The sequence below is a fragment of the Tursiops truncatus genome, chromosome 17 (genome assembly GCF_011762595.2).
Source record: "Tursiops truncatus isolate mTurTru1 chromosome 17, mTurTru1.mat.Y, whole genome shotgun sequence".
In the NCBI taxonomy this organism is placed as follows: domain Eukaryota; kingdom Metazoa; phylum Chordata; class Mammalia; order Artiodactyla; family Delphinidae; genus Tursiops; species Tursiops truncatus.
The window spans coordinates 43280892-43301021 of NC_047050.1; the positions used below are offsets into that span (position 1 = coordinate 43280892).

The 20130-nt window shown below is 40.6% G+C and overlaps 2 protein-coding genes across 10 annotated transcripts in view; one reads left to right on the plus strand and one right to left on the minus strand.

The window, feature by feature from the left end:
- SPAG1 (sperm associated antigen 1) overlaps positions 1 to 6817 on the plus strand; it is a 99756-nt gene extending 92939 nt beyond the window's left edge. For all 5 annotated transcript variants that reach the window (XM_073794633.1, XM_033842919.2, XM_033842920.2 and 2 more), the window contains 3 exons: positions 4185 to 4349; positions 5650 to 6021; positions 6128 to 6817. In XM_073794633.1, coding sequence (XP_073650734.1) covers positions 4185 to 4349; positions 5650 to 6021; positions 6128 to 6259 — 669 coding nt within the window. In that variant the 3' untranslated portion in view covers positions 6260 to 6817. The remainder of the gene's footprint in view (positions 1 to 4184; positions 4350 to 5649; positions 6022 to 6127) is intronic.
- Positions 1 to 20130, minus strand: part of RNF19A (ring finger protein 19A, RBR E3 ubiquitin protein ligase) — a 90495-nt gene that overhangs the window by 5700 nt on the left and 64665 nt on the right. The window contains exons 13-16 of one of the 5 annotated variants that reach the window (XR_012327287.1): positions 7830 to 7971; positions 7415 to 7501; positions 5854 to 5997; positions 1891 to 3035 (exon numbers count right to left, since the gene is read on the minus strand). Coding sequence is in view for 2 of the 5 variants with exons in the window: in XM_073794636.1 (XP_073650737.1) it covers positions 13708 to 13730 (23 nt within the window). In the remaining 3 variants the exon portion in view is untranslated. The other 4 variants (XR_012327288.1, XR_012327289.1, XM_073794637.1 and 1 more) reach the window with 4 other exon arrangements.

Here is a 20130-nt window from a genome sequence, read left to right on the forward strand (position 1 = left end):
CTGTTTACATCTCCATGACTTATTTTATAACTGGAATTTTGTACCTTTTGAGGGTCTTCAACCTTTCCCACCCATCCTCCACACCCCAACTCCCACCTTGCCTCTGGAAACCACCATTCTGTTCTTGATGTTTCTGTGAGTTCAGGTGGTGGGTTTTTTTGTTGGTGGTGGTTATTTTGGGTTTTTTGGATTCCACATGTAAGTGAGATCATAAGGTAATTGTCTTTCTCTGTATGACTAATTTTACTTAGCATGATGCCTTCAAAGTCCATCATGTTGTCACAAATGGCGGAACTTCCTTTTTATGGCTAAATAATATTCCATTGTGTATGGAATATTCCATAATATTCCATTATGGCTAAATAATATTCCAATAATATTCCTTGTGTAGGCATTCCATTCCAAGGATGCCTTCAAAGTCCATCATGTTGTCACAAATGGCAGAACTTCCTTCTTTTTTATGGCTAAATAATATTCCATTCCATAACATTTTCTCTCTCTTCATTCACTGGTGGACACTTAGGTTGCTATTGTAAATAATGCTGCAGTGAGCATGGGAGTATCTTTTCAAGTTAGTGTTTTCGTTTTCTTTGGATAAGTACAGGTTTCTGTCTCAGGTAGCTGAGCAGTACAGTGTGATACGGGAGGGTGTACAGCAGGAGGGAGAGATTTGAGGGAGGAGTGTTGACCTTATTGAGTTTGAGAGAGTTCCTGTAATTCCCTGCCCATCACTGACAGGGAAATATCTAAAAATATATTCCGTAAAACTTAGGTTTTGTTGAGAGAGGGTGGTCATGTTTTTGTGTCCTGTATCAAATGAGTACGACCTGTGTGCACTGAGTGCTCAGGCTTTTCTAGGTCCTAGATCCCCTCAGGCTGCAGTGGAGCCACACCTCTACCCCTGACCAGCGGGGCCATGCAGCTGCCCTCCCTTTCCTCCCCTCCCCCGCCCTTCTAAGTTTGTTATATAGCACACAGATGAACAGGCAAGTGAAGAGGTGTGTAGGACGAGGTCCAGAAATGTCTTGAGTGCAGGAGCTTCTGTCCCCATGGAACTGGGGTGCGTCACCCTCCCAGCATGTGGATGCCCCACTCACCAGCCCAGCAGCTCCACAGCTGCACTGTGTCCTGTATTCACAGCGTGTTCACTGTATTCCCAGGGCCCAGGCGACCTGACCTGACCCCTTTCTTTTGTTAGCAACATACTCATTTGTAAACCTCATGTAAAGATTTCCTAGGTGGTGTGTGGCACCATGAATTAAAAGAGGCTTCCTGAAAATTTACTCAACTGTTTTTGAACTTGATGGATTTGGGTCCGTGAGGTACTCATGATCTGCATGACTCATGAGTTTATATCCAGACCCTTAGAACAGGTTTATCCCATACTGGCTGCCTGACTCTTTGAACTTGTTTACTTGATTCAAAGTCAGAAGTTGTACCTAATGAAAGACCGGAATTTTATACTTCCTTGGAATGAATTCTAGAAATTGTATTATGATGCAGAAAGATAATCCCAATTTTTAGTAATGCTATCCCACTGGAGTATGAGGCTGGCATCTTTCCTGGTTTGATTTCTTATAACTTGATCTGTATACCCTGTAGTTTACGTGCCAAGTGAATTTAATTTCAGGGTCTTCAAAGGCTACCACTTTATAAAACGCATCAGAACTCACACCTGGATTGGCTTCCCCTGTGTGACTGGTGAGCAAGTGGCACAGAGGCTCACAGGAAGCTGGGGCCCTGCCTGTGCTTTCTCAGATATTTTGTTCGTTTTCTAGCTTGCTTTATTTTTATTTTTTCTGTGTGCCAGGTTTGAAAAATATAGGGCTTTCCTTAATGTTCAGCTGTTCTTCATAAGAAAAGATAATTGAACATTTTGCTTTTACTTACAATTTATATCTTCTGTCGAGTGCCACTCACGTGCTAGGCCTTGGGAGCATAGAGGTGGTAAGACATAGTGCCTGCCTTAGGGAATTCACAGCCAACCGGGGATGCTATCAGGCCAAAAGTATCAAAAAGAGTAATATCGTCTAAAATAATTGCTGTTATTGGAGTTTAAGCACATTTATTAATAGTAAATGTTATCACAAACACGTGATTATACTTTACCTTTTTTTTTTTTTTTTTGAGGCCTGATAAGGTTATTAGCAACTTTTAACGTCCTCCTTTTTGCTGGAGCCGCACTTTTCTCTCTGTGTGAGCTCTGCTCTGCCCCCCACTCTGCGTGGCTGGCTTCCCTTCAGGTCCTTTGTTCTCTGACACCCGTGTCAAAGGAGACTCCTTCCCCTCGTTAGCATCCGTCTCCATCCTTGCTTCTCTTAATTGCATAAATGACAGTGCACGCTTACTTTATTTATTCATTTATTCATTTGTTCACTTGTTTTCTTACTGTTTCCCCTCATAAGACGTAAGCTTCCACGAGGGCCAGGGCCCCGGCTGTCCTTTCTCCCATGGTGTCCTAGCCCCTGGCCCACGGAGGGGCCGGATATAGTCTGATGCTGTGTTGACCCGGCACCCCGGCCCCTCCTCTGCCACCGCCTCCCTGCTCCATGGCCATCCCCGTGCCTCCTGCTGTCGGGCCCTCTCTTCACACTTGCCTGCCTCTGTTTAACATTTATCAAAGTGTATTTCTTGCTTTCTTAGGTTTCTTCCAACCAGACAGATTGGTCTTTAGGCACAGTTGTTCCTTGAATGGATGAAAAAATAGTCATGTCAGCTCCTTGCCGGTGGCCTTCTATTCCCAAGGCTGCAGCTCACAAATCTCCATTTTCAGGCCTCTCACTTGAGCTCCACAACCGTCTTATCATTCACCTTCTGCTCATTGCTGCTTGCATCATCTCAAAGATCATCTTTCTATGCCTCAGTTTCCTCTTCTTTAAATGGGGACAGTAACAGTATTTATAGGGCTATTGTGGGACTAAAATAAGAATACTTGCAAAATGTTGAGACAGGTAAGAGTTAGCTATTATTACTCCCTCAGCTTGCCCTGCTGCCCCCCCTTCTTGCCTTTCAGTATGATTCCGTGCCTGGAACACCTAGGATGGAAACACAGTGTCATTTGCCTTTTGTAGCAGGTTTTCCAACTGCGCTGTTGTGACAAAGTGCTATGTGGAGATTGTTGTTAATAGCGCTGATGTACTACAGTTTGTAAATAATTTACCTTTTTAAAAAATACGTTAGAGCAGGTTTAAGGTTATCCCTTTTAAACACATCACTCTTGCTCTAGTATGTTGCTGGGTGGAGTGGGAAGGGCCGCAGCATTACAGCTCGTCCCCCAGGAGTGTCACGTAACCACCAGCTTATTTTACCTGTGCTTCAGCGTCCAGTGCATGCTGTTATTATATGTCGTGAGTACTTGAGAGGTGACACGTCATTGGAATTCCTGGCCTCCTCACAGAATTAATTTTGGCTTAATCAAAACACGGGTCTAGTCTGTAGTTCTAGAATGTGGCTTGTCACAGCAGACTGTGATTCTGCGGTGTCCGTCTCTGCCAGCAGGTTCTGTGCAGTGTCTGGTTAAGCGTAGATCCCTTCTCCTTCCCCTCAACCTCTCCAGTGTATTGCCTGACTCTTTATGGAGGAATAAAGGTTGACTCTAGGCTGTTTGAGCAGTAGGCAACCAGAAGGGTGTTACAGAACAGGGCATCATGGTAACAGCTAACACTGGCCCAGCTCTTTCTAAGGCTAAGCCACTCCCATGCTATTTTATTAATGAGCTGATTGCTCGGCACAACCTCGTGAAAACTAGAATAGAATCTCTTTTCATCCTTACTTTCAAGATGAGAGAACTGAAGCTCAGAAAGCTGAAGTGGGATCTTGCTCAAGCTTTCATTACTAGTAGGTGCTGATGTGAGGCTGTTCGCTCTTTCATCTATTCATTCAGCAGACCACAAATGCCTGTGTGTGCCAGGGACTATGAAAGCTGTGGTGGTACAGAACTTAACTTGCCTTCTAACCCCAGATTCCGTGCTCACTCTTCTGTAGAGGATGGCCACTGTGTTGTGGGCTACAATATTTTAGCCCAAGACTTATCTCATAGGCCTAACTTTACTACTGCGGTACTAATGGAACCCACTACACACACTCTGTGTACTCATCTCACCAATTTCACTCCCACCTGGGCTCATCTGTGCCCCTTCTCCTTTTATGTATGAAAATTATTTTCTCTGCCTTCCTGCTTTCAGAATTATCAGAAAAGTTTAAACGATCTCCATAAAGTTCTCCTATTAGACCCAAATATTATTGAGGCAAAAATGGAACTGGAGGAGGTAACCAGAACCCTGAATGTTCAGGAGAATGCAGCATTATTCAACAAAGAAAAGGAGAGAAGGAAAATTGAGATTGAAGAGGTATGTGTATTTGATTATCTCTGAAAGTACTCTTTTGGAGATCCTATACTCATATGGGATTCTGAGGTCATATTCCTATGACTTTAAAAATTTTCATGTTTTTATTCTGATGATCAATGAAGACATTTTAACAAATTAATGACAAGATTTTTCTTTTGTTGTGACAATTAGCCATTGCATTTCCCAGCTTGGGTCCAAGGACCCTTGGGTGTCTGCATTCTTCCTTTCTGTGCTCCCCTCCCCTGGTACCACCTGGCCTGTGGTTTTATTGCTTCCACTCCAGGTTGCCCTGCGAGCCTGTGGCCGCTGAGCTTTGCTTCCTGGTCGACCCAGGGAACCCTACAGGACTGATTCAATTTCAGTGGTCCTGCGCGCCACACCCCATAGAGGGTTTGTGATTGATTTAGACTTTTTTAGTAAACTTGTAAACAAGACCGGCCTCATTAGGGGTCCTGGACTACCCTAGAATCAGACCTACCTTTGTGATTTCAGACAACTCAATGCGTTGTGCTGTAGCCTTTTGTTTTGGCTTTAGTGAAGAATGTCAGCTCTTGGATTCCTGTGTATTCATGAATACTATATCAGCTACCTATCATCTTATATTTCTACTAAGAGTTAGAGGCTAATATGTGAAAGAAGCTAGGGAGTTTTTTCCCTCTAAGGAGGGAAGGAAAAAGCTGTTTTAAGAGAAGTGAAAAATGTAAGTTGACTTCTCTATCAAATGTAACGAAACAAGTAAATGTAAAATTTATCATGAAGAAGAGATATAAAGCTGTTACAGGTCTTCTTCCATGCAGCAGCTTTTACTTGTGGAAAATTATAAAATTTCACTGTCATATTCTCAGTGTCAAAATTTTTTTTAAACTTTAAAAATGAATGCTTTTATGAATGGATACTTTAAAAGTTCTCTTCCTAAAAAAAAAGATTTTATGATTATTACAAATTATATATTTTTCACTTAGAACGACTAAACTACAGTCCACTTGTGTTTTTCAGTTCCTTCCCGTTTTTTGTTTTTGTTTTTTTTTTTGCGGTACGTGGGCCTCTCACTGTTGTGGCCTCTCCTGCTGCGGAGCACAGGCTCTGGACGTGCAGGCTCAGTGGCCATGGCTCACAGGCCTAGCTGCTCCGCGGCATGTGGGATCCTCCCGGACCGGGGCACGAACCCGTGTCTCCTGCATCGGCAGGTGGAGTCTCAACCACTGCGCCACCAGGGAAGCCCCCTTCCCGTTTTAATGAAGGTAACTTGGGGTGTGTGCAGTGGCCGTTGTGTCACAGTGTAATCTGTCTCCCCCTGAAGGTGAATGAAGGCCAGAAAGAGGAGCCTGAAAGGACCTCGGAGGACATCTCCACTGACTCCCATGCTTCTGAGACGGGGGACACAAGCAACGGGCCACGAGAATTCTATGAGAAACTACCAATCCCCAAACCTAACAATGCCTACGAATTTGGCCAGGTTATAAACGCAGTCAGTACTAGGAAAGATAAAGAAGCCTGTGCACACCTGTTAGCCATCACTGAACCGAAAGACTTGCCGGTGTTGTTGAGCAACAAACTTGAAGGGGATACATTCCTGCTCCTCATCCAGTCTCTGAAAAATAATCTTATTGATAAAGATCCTTCTTTGGTATATCAGCATCTTTTATATCTGAGTAAAGCAGAAAGGTTTAAAGTAAGTGTCAAACTATGTTATTCATGGAGATTGATTTTTTTAGGGTTTTTATAACAACTTTAAAATGCCAGTTTGTATGCTAATATAATTTTTCTCCTTCTTTCAGATGATGTTGACACTGATTAGCAAGGGCCAAAAGGAGCAGATTAAACAGCTCTTTGATGACCTCTCAGACACACCAAACAAACATTTTACTTCAGAAGACGTGCAGGCCCTCAAAAGGCAGTATGAGCTTTAAATAAAGATTATTGTTAGATTTCTTCCATGCATATATGTGTCCCAGTAATGCTAATGAGATGGTATTGTAATAGAGTTGCATGGATAAAACCTGGCTTAGAAAAGATCCCTTGGTCTGGACTATAAACTATTTTACTTATTTTTATACATAGAACACATATATTCTACAATCTGCTTTTTATTAGTTGTAAATATTTTCTTATGTACCAGAGCTAACATCTTTATATTTAATAATAAGTATATCTGGAACTCGTTAAGATGCATTTTAATTTATATTATACATTTTCTTTTAATAACTGACTTGTTAATATTTTGAGTTAAATTACACTTCTTTGGGTATGAAGGAGTCCTGTTAAGTTTGATAGAAATGTATTTCTTTACAGTTCATTTTTAAAAGTGAAAATCATTAAGTGATTATTACATCACTTTTATTTCCTGCTAAGATATATATATATCCCATTTTATACTACTTGTGGATTACAGGCCTCTAAGATGAAACGTAACACTTAAGTCTATAATATGAAATGATTATTAAATAAATTGTGATTATTAATTTAGAGCTATAAGAGGAACTTATTTTTTTCTAATATGGAAGCATTACCTAATAATTAAGAACAAAAATTGCCTGAAATTCTACTACTTTTTTTTTTTTCTTTTTGGGGGGGTTTTTTTTTTTTTTTTTTGCCGTATGCGGGCCTCTCGCTGTTGTGGCCTCTCCCGTTGCGGAGCACAGGCTCCGGACGCGCAGGCTCAGCGGCCATGGCTCACGGGCCCAGCCGCTCCGCGGCATGTGGGATCTTCCCGGACCAGGGCACGAACCCGTGTCCCCTGCATCGGCAGGCGGACTCTCCACCACTGCGCCACCAGGGAAGCCCTCTACTACTTTTTACTAGATTTTTAAAGGCAAGTTTCCCTTATGTGTTGCTTATATAAGCAATAACGAAACAACCACAATATAAAAGCAACTAAGCCTGCATTTCTATTTGAATTGTCACTCCCACACTTCCCCCAAACATTTTAAATGACTTCTCCCTCTTTTTTTCCCCCCTCCTTTAAGCATAATCATATTTATTCCCTTCCTGCAAAAGGGAAAGTGAAGAACTCTTTATATTGAGAGCGCCCTTGTTAACTGGGTCAGAGTAAAGGTGTTTCTTACCATAAAACCTTCAGGTCTCTATCAGTGTGCTGTCATTTATTCCTGTAGTCTTTGGTCAGGTTTCTTCTTCTGAAGCATTTTCTTGCTCTTTAGAAGAGCAGACGAAAGATGACTATCACATTCATTATTACCATATCCATTATTATCTAATATTTAATAATTAAAGAATATTTAAAGTATTGTGGGTAAATGGTTTCAAACTGTGCCATTTTTTAAAAAAACTATTCTTTCCTAAGCTCATAAATGAAAATCTGCTGTGATGGGTATTTAACTCTAGTCTTCAAGCAAATGAACAAAACAGTCTTCTCCTTTTGAATGATACTAAGTTTCTGTGCAAGTACATGATGGAGTGTGTTAGTAACTTTACAGTAGAAACATAAAAAGGAAACGTTCTCTTTTGTTGACAGTTACATACCCAGTACTAGCTGCATGGGGCAGCCTCTCCCGTGGAGGAGGTGGTAAGCAGTGAGCAAGTGCCGGGCTGTCCCAACTGTTGGGTTCACACCTGGAGAAACTTGTTTCTCCCCAGCCGGAGTCCTGAGGGAGGACCTCCATGACTGAAGGAAGGGAAGAGAAAGTGAAGGAAGCAGATAAGAATATCAAGGGCATTAAAGGAGCACAGTTCCTGCAGACAGCTTCAGGACTTCAGCAGGAAGTCTGCCCACAAGCCTCTGGGAGTACCCTACTTAGGGATCTCCCCACTGGGTCCGTGGGCATCCCCAACACCCCAAGTGCTAAACCCACACCTCCTGCCATTCTGTGACCAGATCCTTCTGCATGCTCCTGAGTGCTGCAGCAGTGAGAGCAGGTGCAGTAGTTGGAGTATTCTCAGAAGGATGGACCAGAGTCTGTGGGTAAGGGAGAAATTGCAACTGGAGCTATAACACCACCTTCTGGAAGACAAAAGAGAGGTTTCCAGCAGCCGGTCTGATGAATTCTAAGAATAAGGAGAAACATAAAAGGTTAAGGATTCTGCCACAAGGCAGAACAAGAAGAGTGGAGCAGGTCTACCCATTCAGAAACTGAGGAAACCCCTCATATAGCAACACCAATGATTAGTATCCCAACTGAAGGCAACCAGTAAAGATTTAAGGAGGTGCCTGCTACTTCAAATGCAAAAACAGCAACACAAAAATACAAGGAACATGAAAAATCAAAATATGTCACCTCCAAAAGATACCAGTAATCCTCCAACAATCGAGCTCAAAGCGACAGAATACTCTGATGTAGCTGATAAAGAGATCAGAATAGCTGTTCTGAAGAAACTCTTCTGAAGAAGCTGTTCTGAGGTGAGCTACAAGAAAACTCAGAAAGACAGCTTCATGACAATAGGAAGGAAAATACGTGAACAAAATTAACTCTTTACCAAAAAATAACAAAAAAGAACTAAACAGAAATTCTGGTGAATGAGATGAAGAATGCACTGGAGAGCCTCTGCAGTAGCTCAGAGCAGATGGAAGACAGAATAAATGACTTAGGGGATGAGAATTTTGAAATAAATCAGAATAAAAAAGAGCAAAGAAAGCATGCATGCTCTATGGGACTTGAGACAGAGAGCAAATATCAATACTAGAAGAATTGGGGATCCAGAGGGAGAAGGAGACAGAAAGTTTACTTAAATAATAGCTGAAAACTTCCCAAATCTGGGGAGACTTGGACATCCAAATTCACAAAGCTAACAGATCACCCTGTTATCTAAATGTGAAAATACCTTCTCCAAGACACGTTGTAATGAAACTACCAAAAATCAAAGATAAAGAGCTCTAAAGGCAGCCAGGGGGGAAAAAAAAGTGTAACCTATGAAGGTACATCCATTGGGCTATCAACAGGTTTCTCACCAAAACCCCTGCAGGCTAGGAGAGAGTGGGATTACATATTCAGAGCATTGAAAGATTAAAAACTCCCAGCCAAGAATATTCTATCTAGCAAAGTTATTCTTCAGATATGAAGGAAAAATAAAGACTTTCTCAAGACAAACAAAAGCTGAGGGAGTTTCTCACCATTAGACCTGCCTTGCAAGAAATGTTGAAAGGAGTTCTTCAAGCTGACATGAAAAGAGGCTCATCAATGACATGAAAACACCTTTATACCTGTAAAGGTGAAAAATACATGCTCAAATTTAGAAAATTCTAATTCTATAATAAGACAGTGTATTAGCCACCAATTACAGATAAAGGTTAAAAGAAAAGAGTATTAAAAGTAACTATAGCTACTATAATTAAATATACAACATAAAAAGATAGATTGTGACATCAAAAATGTAAAAGGGGGGCTAGTGAAGGGAGGAGTCTTCATAGGTGAATGAAGGTGCTGTCAGTGTAAAATGGACTGTTTCATCTATGAGCTGTTTTAGCTAAGCCTCATGGTAACCACAAAGCAAAAGTATAGGGCAGATTCATGAAAGATTTCAGAAAGGGAAAACAGCATATCACCATGGAAAATCACCAGTTTACCAAGATGAAACAAAAGGAAAAAGAAACATAAGGAAAAAACAAAAACAAAGGGGAAAGAAACAATGGAAATAGAAACCAGAAAGCAATCAATAAGATGGCAATAGTAAGTCCGTACATATCAATAATTACTCTGAATGTATGGATTGAATTCAGTTAAAAGGCACAGAGTGGCTGGATTGATTAAAAAAACAAGACCCAACTATATGTTTCCTTCAGGAGACTCACTTCAGCTTTAAAGACACACAGGCTCAAAATGAAGGAATGGAAGAAGATATTCCATGCAAGTGGAAACCACAAAAAGTGGGGATAACCATACTAATATCAGACAAAATAGACCTTAAGCCAAAAACAATAACAAGAAGCAAAGAAAGTCATTATGTAATGATAAAGGGGGTCAGTAAGCAAGAATTTATAACAATCATAAAGATGTATGGGCTCAACGTAGGAACAACTAAATACATGACTAAGTGGGATTTATCCTTGGGATACAAGAATGGTTCAACACATGTGAGTTAATAAATCTAATATACCATATTAACAGAATGAAAGAAATAAATCACATGATGATCTCAATAGATGCAGAAAAAAGCATATAGCAAAATGCAACATCCTTTCATGATAAAAACCTGCAACAGATTGGATATGGAAGAAACATAACCTCAACATAATATAGGCCATACGTGACAAGCCCACAGCAAACATACTCAAGAGTGAAAAATTGAAAGCTTTTCCTCTAAGGAACAAGGATGCACACTCTCACCATTCTTATTCAATACTAGTATCATTAGTTCTCACTAGAGCAACTAGGCAAGACAAAGAAAAGGCATCCAAATAGGAAAGGAAGAAGTAAAATTTTCATTATTTGCAGATAGACGATATGATTTTATATACAGTCAGCCCTCTGTATCCATGGCTTGAATTCTGGGGTTGACTGAATCTACAGATTTAGAATCCATGAGAGGTTTATATAAGGGACTTGTGCATCTGTGAATTTTGGTATTGGTGGGGATTCCAGAAACCAGTCCCCCACAGATACCAAGGGATGACCATATAGAAAATCCCAAAGTCTCAACCAAAAAAACTCTTAGAACTAATCAACAAATTTAGTAAATTTGCAGGATACAAAATCATCATACAGAGATCAGTTGCATTTCTGTACACTAACAATGAAACACCTGAAAAATAAAACTATCCCACTCACAATAGCATCAAAAGCAAAATACCAGGAATAAATTTACTCAAGGAAATGAAGGATCTGTACAACAAAAACTACAAGACTTTGTTTAAAGAAATAAAGATGATGGGCTTCCCTGGTGGCTGCAGGGGACACGGGTTCAAGCCCTGGTCCGGGAAGATCCCACATGCTGTGGAGCAACTAAGCCCATGTGCCACAACTACTGAGCCTGTGCTCTAGAGCCCGCGAGCCACAACTACTGAGCCTAAAGCCCATGTTCTGCAACAAGAGAGGCCACCGCAAAGAGAAGCCTGCGCACCACAACGAAGAGTAGCCCCTGCTCACTGCAACTAAATAAAACCTGTGCACAGCAACAAAGACCCAACACAGCCCAAAATAAATTAATTTTAAAAAAAGGAAATCAAAGATGACTTAAACAAATGGAAAGATACCCCACACTCATGAATTGGAATAATTAATATTGTTAAAATGTCCATATTACCCAAAGCCATCTATAGATTCAGTGCAATCCCTATCAAAATTCAAATGGCATTTTTGACAGAAATAGAAAAAGAAATCCTAAAAATTTGTATGGAGCCACAAAAGACCCCTATAACCAAAGCAATTATGAGAGAGAAGAGCAAAGCTGGAGGCATCACACTTTCTGACTTCAAACTATACAATAAACCACAATAATTAAAACAGTATGGTACTGGCATAAAAATAGACACAGACCAATGGAACAGAATAGAGACCCCAGAATTAAACCTCCACATATATGCCAACTAATATTAGACAAGGGAACCATAAACACCCAATGGGGAAAGGGTAGTCTCTTCAACAAATGGTATTGGGAAAACTGGGTAAACAAATGCAGAAAAAAGAAATTGGACTCCTCTTACACCACTCAGAAAAATTAACTAAAAATAGATCAAGGACTTATAAGACCTGATACTTTAAAGTGCCCATCAACTGATGAATAGATAAAGAAGATATGGAATATATATACTCAAAGGAATATTATTCAGCTATGAGAATGAAGGAAATCCTGTCATTTGTGACAACATGGATGGACCTTGAGGGTATTATACTAAGTGACATAAGTCAGAGACAAATACTGTGTGATACCACCTATATGTGGAATCTTAAAGCTGAATTCATAAAAACAGTGTAAAATGGTGCATATCAGGGGGTTAGGGGTGGGGGAATAGAAGAGATGTTGTTTAAGGGTCCAAACTAACAACTAGTAGATAAATAAGTCCTGGAGATCTAACACAGCATAGTGATTATAGATAACAATATTGTATTATAAACATCAAACTTGCTAAGAGACTAGACCTTAATTAGTCCCACCACAAAGAAGAAATGATAATTATGTGATGTGATAAAGGTGCTAGCTAGCAGTACCACAGCAATCATACTGTAGTATAGAAATGTATCAAGTAACATGTAGTACACCGTAAACTTATACAATGTTATATGTCAAATATATTTCAATGTAAAAATAATTGCAGGTGATTTTTTTTTTAGCTTCACTTTGTGCCAGGCACTGTGCCTAGTTTATCATACATTGTCTAGTTTAATCCTAATAACAACTCTGTTACAGATGAGGAAACCATGGCACAGAGAAAATTAAAAACAGAAAATTTAAGTTAAATTAAATCCTTATGAATTAACAAGGATTACAAATGCAGCAAATGGCCAGTCCAAGATTCAAACCTGGGCAGTCTTTCTTTTGAACTCATATGCGCTGTGCTGTGTAAAGGAAAATTTTAAATATATGAATGGAATAATGAGTAAGGTGCCTGGCCTTTAAGAATTACAGCTTAGTAGAGGCAATGGATATGTAAATTTACCAACTTTGGTACCCCAATAGAGGTATTTAGGGTGATTATGCAGGGCAAGAGGAGTGCCCAGCCCTGCCGTGAGAAGGTTAGGAAAGGTTTCAAGGAGTTAATGTTGCAGCTTGAGTTTGCCATTTGGATGCGAGAAAACAATGTGCCAGGCAGAGGAGACACAAAGGCATCAAGATGCATAGTGATGGTGCGTGTTGAATGAAAGGGTGAAATATCTGGACCTGTTTGGGGAACTGCATTTCACCTTAGTACTAGTAGAGCCTAAGCTTTGTGTGATAAAGCCTGAAGGAATTATAATTGGATATAGCTGCATGCTGCACATGAAATGGTAGTGATATCAGAGTTTTAATTATACAATTTAATTAATTATACAAATAGTTTAATTATACAAATAGTTCTTTTCCTAGTCAGGCATTACCACTCTTAACCAGTACCTGGTTTTCTTCCCCTTCTGGGGAAGCGAGTGAGGCTTCACTGCTGCTCCCCACCGATCCCCGTCACTCGCACTCAGCACGCCTGGCTCATCCTCTCCGTTCGCTCACGTTACCACCGAACCAGCCCCGTCGGTGGAAAAACTGTCTTCCACGAAACGGGTCCCTGGTGCCAAGAAAGTTGGGGACTGCTGGGGTACAGGTAAAAGCTGTCCGTCACTTCTGGGCCAGAGTATGCACGAGCTGGCACAAAGCTCTCACACAGCCTTTTCCCTCGCTGCAGTGACTGAGAAGGCCTCATGTTCCAGTTAGTGGGTCACAAGATGATGATCCCTCCAACAGCCTGGTGCTTTGAGTGTGGGCCTGAAGCAGAGGCCTGCTAATCTGCCCTGGACGGAGAGCCTAAACAGGAAAGAAGCTTTTTTGTGTTGGGCCACTGAGATTTTGGATTGTTTGTAATTATATCCAAAGACTTAACCTCTCACAGTCTGTTTCTGTATCTCTTCCACCTTAAGTCCTTAAATCTTTCATGAGTTCCTGGCCTGTAAAGCCAACTTCAAATGGTTCATCTCCACCTAGATGTCTCATTACTACAAATGTAATGTCCCCAAACTAAACTCTGTTCCCTCAAACTTAGGCTTCACTTGTTTAGTGAAAGTTACCAGCATTCATACACTGGCCTCGGCCAGGAACTTTGGCTTCATCCTAGACTTTCCTTGCTCTCTCAAACTCCACATCCAATACTTCATCCAGGCAACTTGTTTCATTACCCAGTATGGCGCACTCACTCAACACTGTCTGCTTTCAGGGCTTCCCTGGTGGCACAGTGGTTAAGAATCCGCCTGCCAATGCAGGGGACACTGGTTCAAGCCCCAGTCCGGGAAGATCCCACATGCCGCGGAGCAACTAAGCCCGTGCACCGCAACTATTGAACCCGCGAGCCACAACTACTGAGCCCACGTGCCACAACTGCTGAAGCCCACGCGCCTAGAGCCTGTGCTCCACAGCAAGAGAAGCCACCACAATGAGAAGCCTGCGCACCACAACAAAGAGTAGCCCCCACTCGCCGCAACTAGAGAAAGCCCACATGCAGTAACAAAGACCCAACGCAGCCAAAAATAAATAAATAAAATAAATAAATAAACAAAACAAAAACACACTGACTGCTTTCGCACGGAATGTTTCCCTGCTCCTGATGCTCTTCTCTCTTCCTTCCCTCCAGAAAAAACCGAAAGAGTGAATTCTTAGTCATCTTTTAAAATCCAGTTCAAATGGATTTTAAAATCCAGAGGGTTTTCCTCACCTCCCTTGGCTGAGTTAGATGATCTGTCTTTGTTTCCTCATGGTGCCATGTGCACAGCTCTATCATAGCTCTAAGCACTGCTGCGGTGTTCTGAGTTGACTTGTCTATGACAGAAAATGTCTCGTTTAGTTCTGTTCCCTACCTTGATGAGCAAAATGCCTGACACAGTAGAGACTCAATAAATCTGCATGGAATGAATGAGAAGCATTGCTAACTTTATCATTATATGTTAGGGTACATATATTAAATTATTTCAGCAGGATGTTTGCACTTGTTATATCTGATGGGTTGCTGTAAATCATGCATCCAGAAGTAGAAAAGTGTCAAAGTAATTCTCTATTAGAGTGAGGGTGATTTATCATCAAAGTTTAAACTCATGCCTTAGGGACCTTTTTAAGCAGTTTCTAGACTAGGAGTGAAGGACAAAATAGTAAAACAGAGAAGGAGAGAAAAAAAAAGAAAACACAGGCTCTGAAAACTATACATGACAATATACCTGAGCAAATCATAATCATTAAGTTTGCATATTTTTAAATGATTAGTAGATACTGTCTCGCTGACAATCATGTTTGTTGTGGAATAACCTATGAAAATACCTTTTAAGCTATACACGACACAAGAGACTATCATTATTTCTGGTTCATGGACAATATGAAAGCTCCCTCTGTAAAGAACTAGAGTCTAGGATTCTACGTCTCCTTACTATGGCCCATCAGTTAATGTCCACTCTCTGCAGTTGCTACCACATGATCCCATGGTCCACTGCCCTGGCTGCCCTCAGCCTCCTGACCTTAGCAGAAATAACTGAGGCCATCCCATATGACTGCTCCAATCAGCTTCCCTTCCTCTTGGCTTATGACCAAATGTTCCCTGCTCCTTCTCTCTCTCCCAGAAAGCAGTATTCCTCTCCTTCCTAATGCTGATCCTTGATCCCACCCCCAAGAATAACACCTCTTTTGCATCTGCAATATGTCCCTTTCTATTACTGTCCCCACTCTAGCCTACAAACTGACTCAACTCTTCCCACCTAAAGAAGAGTCCCTCTTTCAACATCCAAGCTTCCATCCTTTTCTACACCATCCTGTTTTCAAAAATAGATAATTTTCTCCATTTTCCCCACCTCCCAAATTTCCTGTTTTGAAAGAAATTTGGCTTCTACCTCCCATCACTATTGAAACTGCTCTCAACCACCTGGATCAAATCCAGAAGGCTTTTCTTAGTCATAGAATTGTGTTACACTCTTGTAGCCTAAAGAAATTTTTTAGAGATAGTCTCACCTAAAGCTAATCCCTTTATTTATACTGAAGCCCAAATAAGAACACAACAAAATATTGTATAGTATGAAACGCTGAGAAGTGGTGACTGCGTTGGTTTTGCCCTTTTGCTGAGATTTGTGGGCAAAGGAGGTGAAACTGAAAGGTGAAGAAGCAAAGCTGTAAGGGCAGCTATAATACCGAATCTAAACTGGCTATTATACTTCTGAATTGCCCAGAATGAGTGCTAATCTATTTAGGCATATGCAGAGAGTACCTCCTTCATGAGCAAGATATCAAGATTAATCATGAGTTATAGCAAAACTTACATTAGAGTGAGTTCAAAGATAGTTTATTATACTTGCCTTTCTATTATTTCATGGGTTTGCTATCTAGAAACAGGATGAAGCAAAGCGGGTTCATTAGGAATTTGTTTTACTCTATTAGCCAGTTGGCACCACCCAGACCAAAAGGACCCCTAAGGACTGATGTGGAAGTCATGGGCTGCTGCCTCTCTCAATTCCCCACACGAGAGACGTCTGTTAGTGCGAAATCTGTCTCCAGAATACAATGCATTTCGTCAAGTTTATCAGTTTTGATACCTTTTGCCAAAAATCAAATAAAAGAGATGGTTGACGGTTAATTAATAAAGATCAGTGAAAAAGCAGCAGGAGACAGAGCTGCCCCTTCTTTTTTTCTGGGAAACTGCTTTAGTGCATAGACTTTGGCATTAGATAAACCTAGAATTAAATCCCAACCCAGGATTTAATTGATACTCAGGAGCTGTATAACCTTGAAGACTTTAGATTCCTCATCTGCAAAATGAGGAGGGATACCTTCCTACCACTCAGGGTTGTAGGATTATGTAGTTCTTGTAAAATGCCTGGTGTTACTTCATAAGTTCCTTATCTTACCTTCTATGTATAGAACTCCTTTCTTCCCATAAGTATAATGATCTCATCTATATTGTTAGAAAAGGATAATAAAGCTATTTTCAAATATTAGGGACACCTTTATATTTACTTACTGGGTAAGTCACACACATTAAGACCACGCCAATAGAAATGGGATAGCCAGAGAAGTGGTCTGGTGCCATCTCCTGGAAATCAGTCATGTCACAACAGCCAAGAGATGACTCCACATGTTGAGTTTAACAACCTATTTGTAAGAGCGTGTGTCTTTTCCAACCTGTCACTGTTTTGAGAGTGAGCCAACACAGATGTATATTCAGAGTCTGGCATAGGTTGGTAGGTGCTTAGCAAATGTTGAATGAATGAATCTAAAAGAACACTGCCCTAAAAGGTACCCTGGTTTCCAAAATTCAGATTAGAGAAGTTCCTATTACTGAGAACTTTACAGTGACACTCTAAATATTTCTCAAACAGTAGTTCTTGGAATATTTGCATCAGAATCACTTGGAAATCTTAGAGTCCAGGGGTTGGGAATCTAAATTTTAAAATATTTCTTGTGATTCTTAGGCAAGTTGGAATATACACCCACTGTCCTAGAAGCTGAGTGTGTAATAACTAATTAATATCTGAGTTGCATAAGCATCTAAGTGAACTAAACTATTTATGACCCTCTGAATAAAGTATTGTAGGGGATAAATAAAAAGATAGCTCCTGCTTTTAATGAGCTTATGACTAATTTGGAAGAAACGGAAAATAAAACCAAGTTCAAGAGACTCTAGTAGGAAAAAAAAAGCATCAATATAACGTTCAAGTGTCAAAGTTATTAAAAGGGCCAAAGTTAATCAAGAACATTTTCAGGAAGAGGTAAAATCTAAGCCATATTTTTAAATTGACTTGCGTTGATGAGAAGAAAGAGCTCAGTCTGATTGAATTACTTTACTGTAGAATTTCCAGTGTCACAGTGCACTGGAAACTTAGTTTGAAACTCTGCCACTGTCGGCATGCTTCACTGCGAAGTGGTCAGAAACCAGTCAGGATACTTACAAACCAAACTCGGTTTTCTATTTTTCTTATTTTATATGTGAACTATATCTCAATTTTTAAAATTGAGGGGGGAAAAAAGCAAACCATCCAATTCAGACAACAACTTAGGGTCAAATTCCAATCATTTCAAACAGGTCACCCCCTTTAAGTGTGTCACCCCTTTAAGCATGGCCACTCCTTTAATTTATCAGAAGGAATAAAAGCTATGGATGTGTGAAAGACTAAATACTTCCATGCTACAATGGGAAACGAGCATGTCTAGTCTTAACCATTCCCATTTAATAATGTATTGGAGGTTGAAGCCAGTAAAAGAAGGAAAAAAAGAAAAGTTACTAAAGACTTCCAGACTGGAAAGGAAGAAATAAAGCTGTCTTTATTTGTAGACATGATCGTCTGTGTAGAAGAATCCTAGAGAATCTGCCAAAAAATTATTAGAATTAATAAATGACTTAGAAGTTTGTAGGATTTCCAGATCAACCTACAAAAATTGTATTGCTATACAGGCAACCTTGGAGATATTGCAGGTTTATTGTGAATATCACAATAAAGTGAGTCATATGAATTTCTGGGTTTTCCAGTGCATATGAAAGTTACATTTACACTATACTGTAGTCTATTAGGTATGCAGTAGCATTATGTCTAAAAAATTGTATGCACCGTAATTAATAAATACTCCATCGATGGGCTTCCCTGGTGGCGCAGTGGTTAAGAGTCCTGCTGCCAATGCAGGGGACACGGGTTCGAGCCCTGGCCCGGGCAGATCCCACATGCCACGGAGCGACTAAGCCCGTGCGCCACAACTACTGAAGCCCCCGCGCCGTGCTCCGCAATAAGAGAAGCCAATGCAATGAGAAGCCCTCGCACCGCAACGAAGACCCAACGCAGCCAAAAATAAAAATAAGTTAAAAAAAAATAGTCCATTGCTAAAAAATGCTAACCATCATCTGCCACAAAACTTCAGTTTATTAAAACACCATATCTTCAAAGCACAATAAAGCAAAGTGCAATAAAACAAGGTATGTCTGTATACTATTAATGAAAAATCAGAAATTGAGATTTTTTAAAAAAAATCTACAAAAACAGTTTCTGAAAACTACAAAACACTGTTTAAAGAAATTTTAAAAACTAAATGGATAGATACAATGTATTCATGGATCAGAAGAGTCAATATCATTAAGATGCTAATTTTCCCCCAACTGATCTATAGATTCAATTGAATCACAATAAAAATCCCAGCAGGCTTTTTTGTAGAAATCTAGGAATTCCAGTAAAAAAACAGTATTCAGATCACAGGGAAAGGATAGATTATATAACAGTGTCATCACAAACAGCTTTCTAAACGGAAGAAAATAAGATTGGACCTCCATATTACATACTAAACATAAATTCAATACAGATTAAAGCAAAGGTAAAAAATTAAATAACAATCTCTCAAGAAACCTAGGAGACTAAGTATCATTTAGGAGCAGGGGAGACCTTAACCACGATTAGAGGCCTGAAATATACCATTAGACACGTGAAAATTAGAGCTTTCATACGGCAAAATAATATATATGAGTAAAGAGTGTATGGGGAGCCTCTGAATTATCTTTGCAACTCTTCTTTAAGTTTAAAAATATTATAGGGCTTCCCTGGTGGCGCAGTGGTTGAGAGTCCGCCTGCCGATGCAGGGGACACGGGTTCGTGCCCCGGTCCGGGAAGATCCCACATGCCGCGGAGCGGCTGGGCCCGTGAGCCGTGGCCGCTGAGCCTGCGCGTCCGGAGCCTGTGCTCCGCAACCGGAGAGGCCACAACAGTGAGAGGCCCGCGTACCGCAAAAAAAAAAAAAAAAAACAAGAATCCACCTGCCAATGCAGGGGGCATGGGTTCGAGCCCTGGTCAGGGAAGATCCCACATGCCGTGGAACAACTAAGCCCATGCGCCACAACTACTGAGCCTGCGCTCTGGAGCCCGTAAGCCACAACTACTGAGCCCACGTGCCACAACTAATGAAGCCCGCAGACCTAGAGCCTGTGCTCCACAACAAGGAAGCCTGCGCACCGCAACGAAAGAGTAGCCCCCTAAAGCAGAAACTAACACACCATTGTAAAGCAATTATACTCCAATAAAGATGTTAAAAAAAAAGAGTAGCCCCCACTCACCGCAACTAGAGAAAGCCTGCACACAGCAACGAAGACCCAACGCAGCCAAAAAAAAAAAAAAAAAAATTCTAAATAAAGTTGAAGAAAAAAGTGCACAGCAAGAAAAGTTAAAGTCAATAATCAAATACTAGATTTAGAGAAAAATATAAT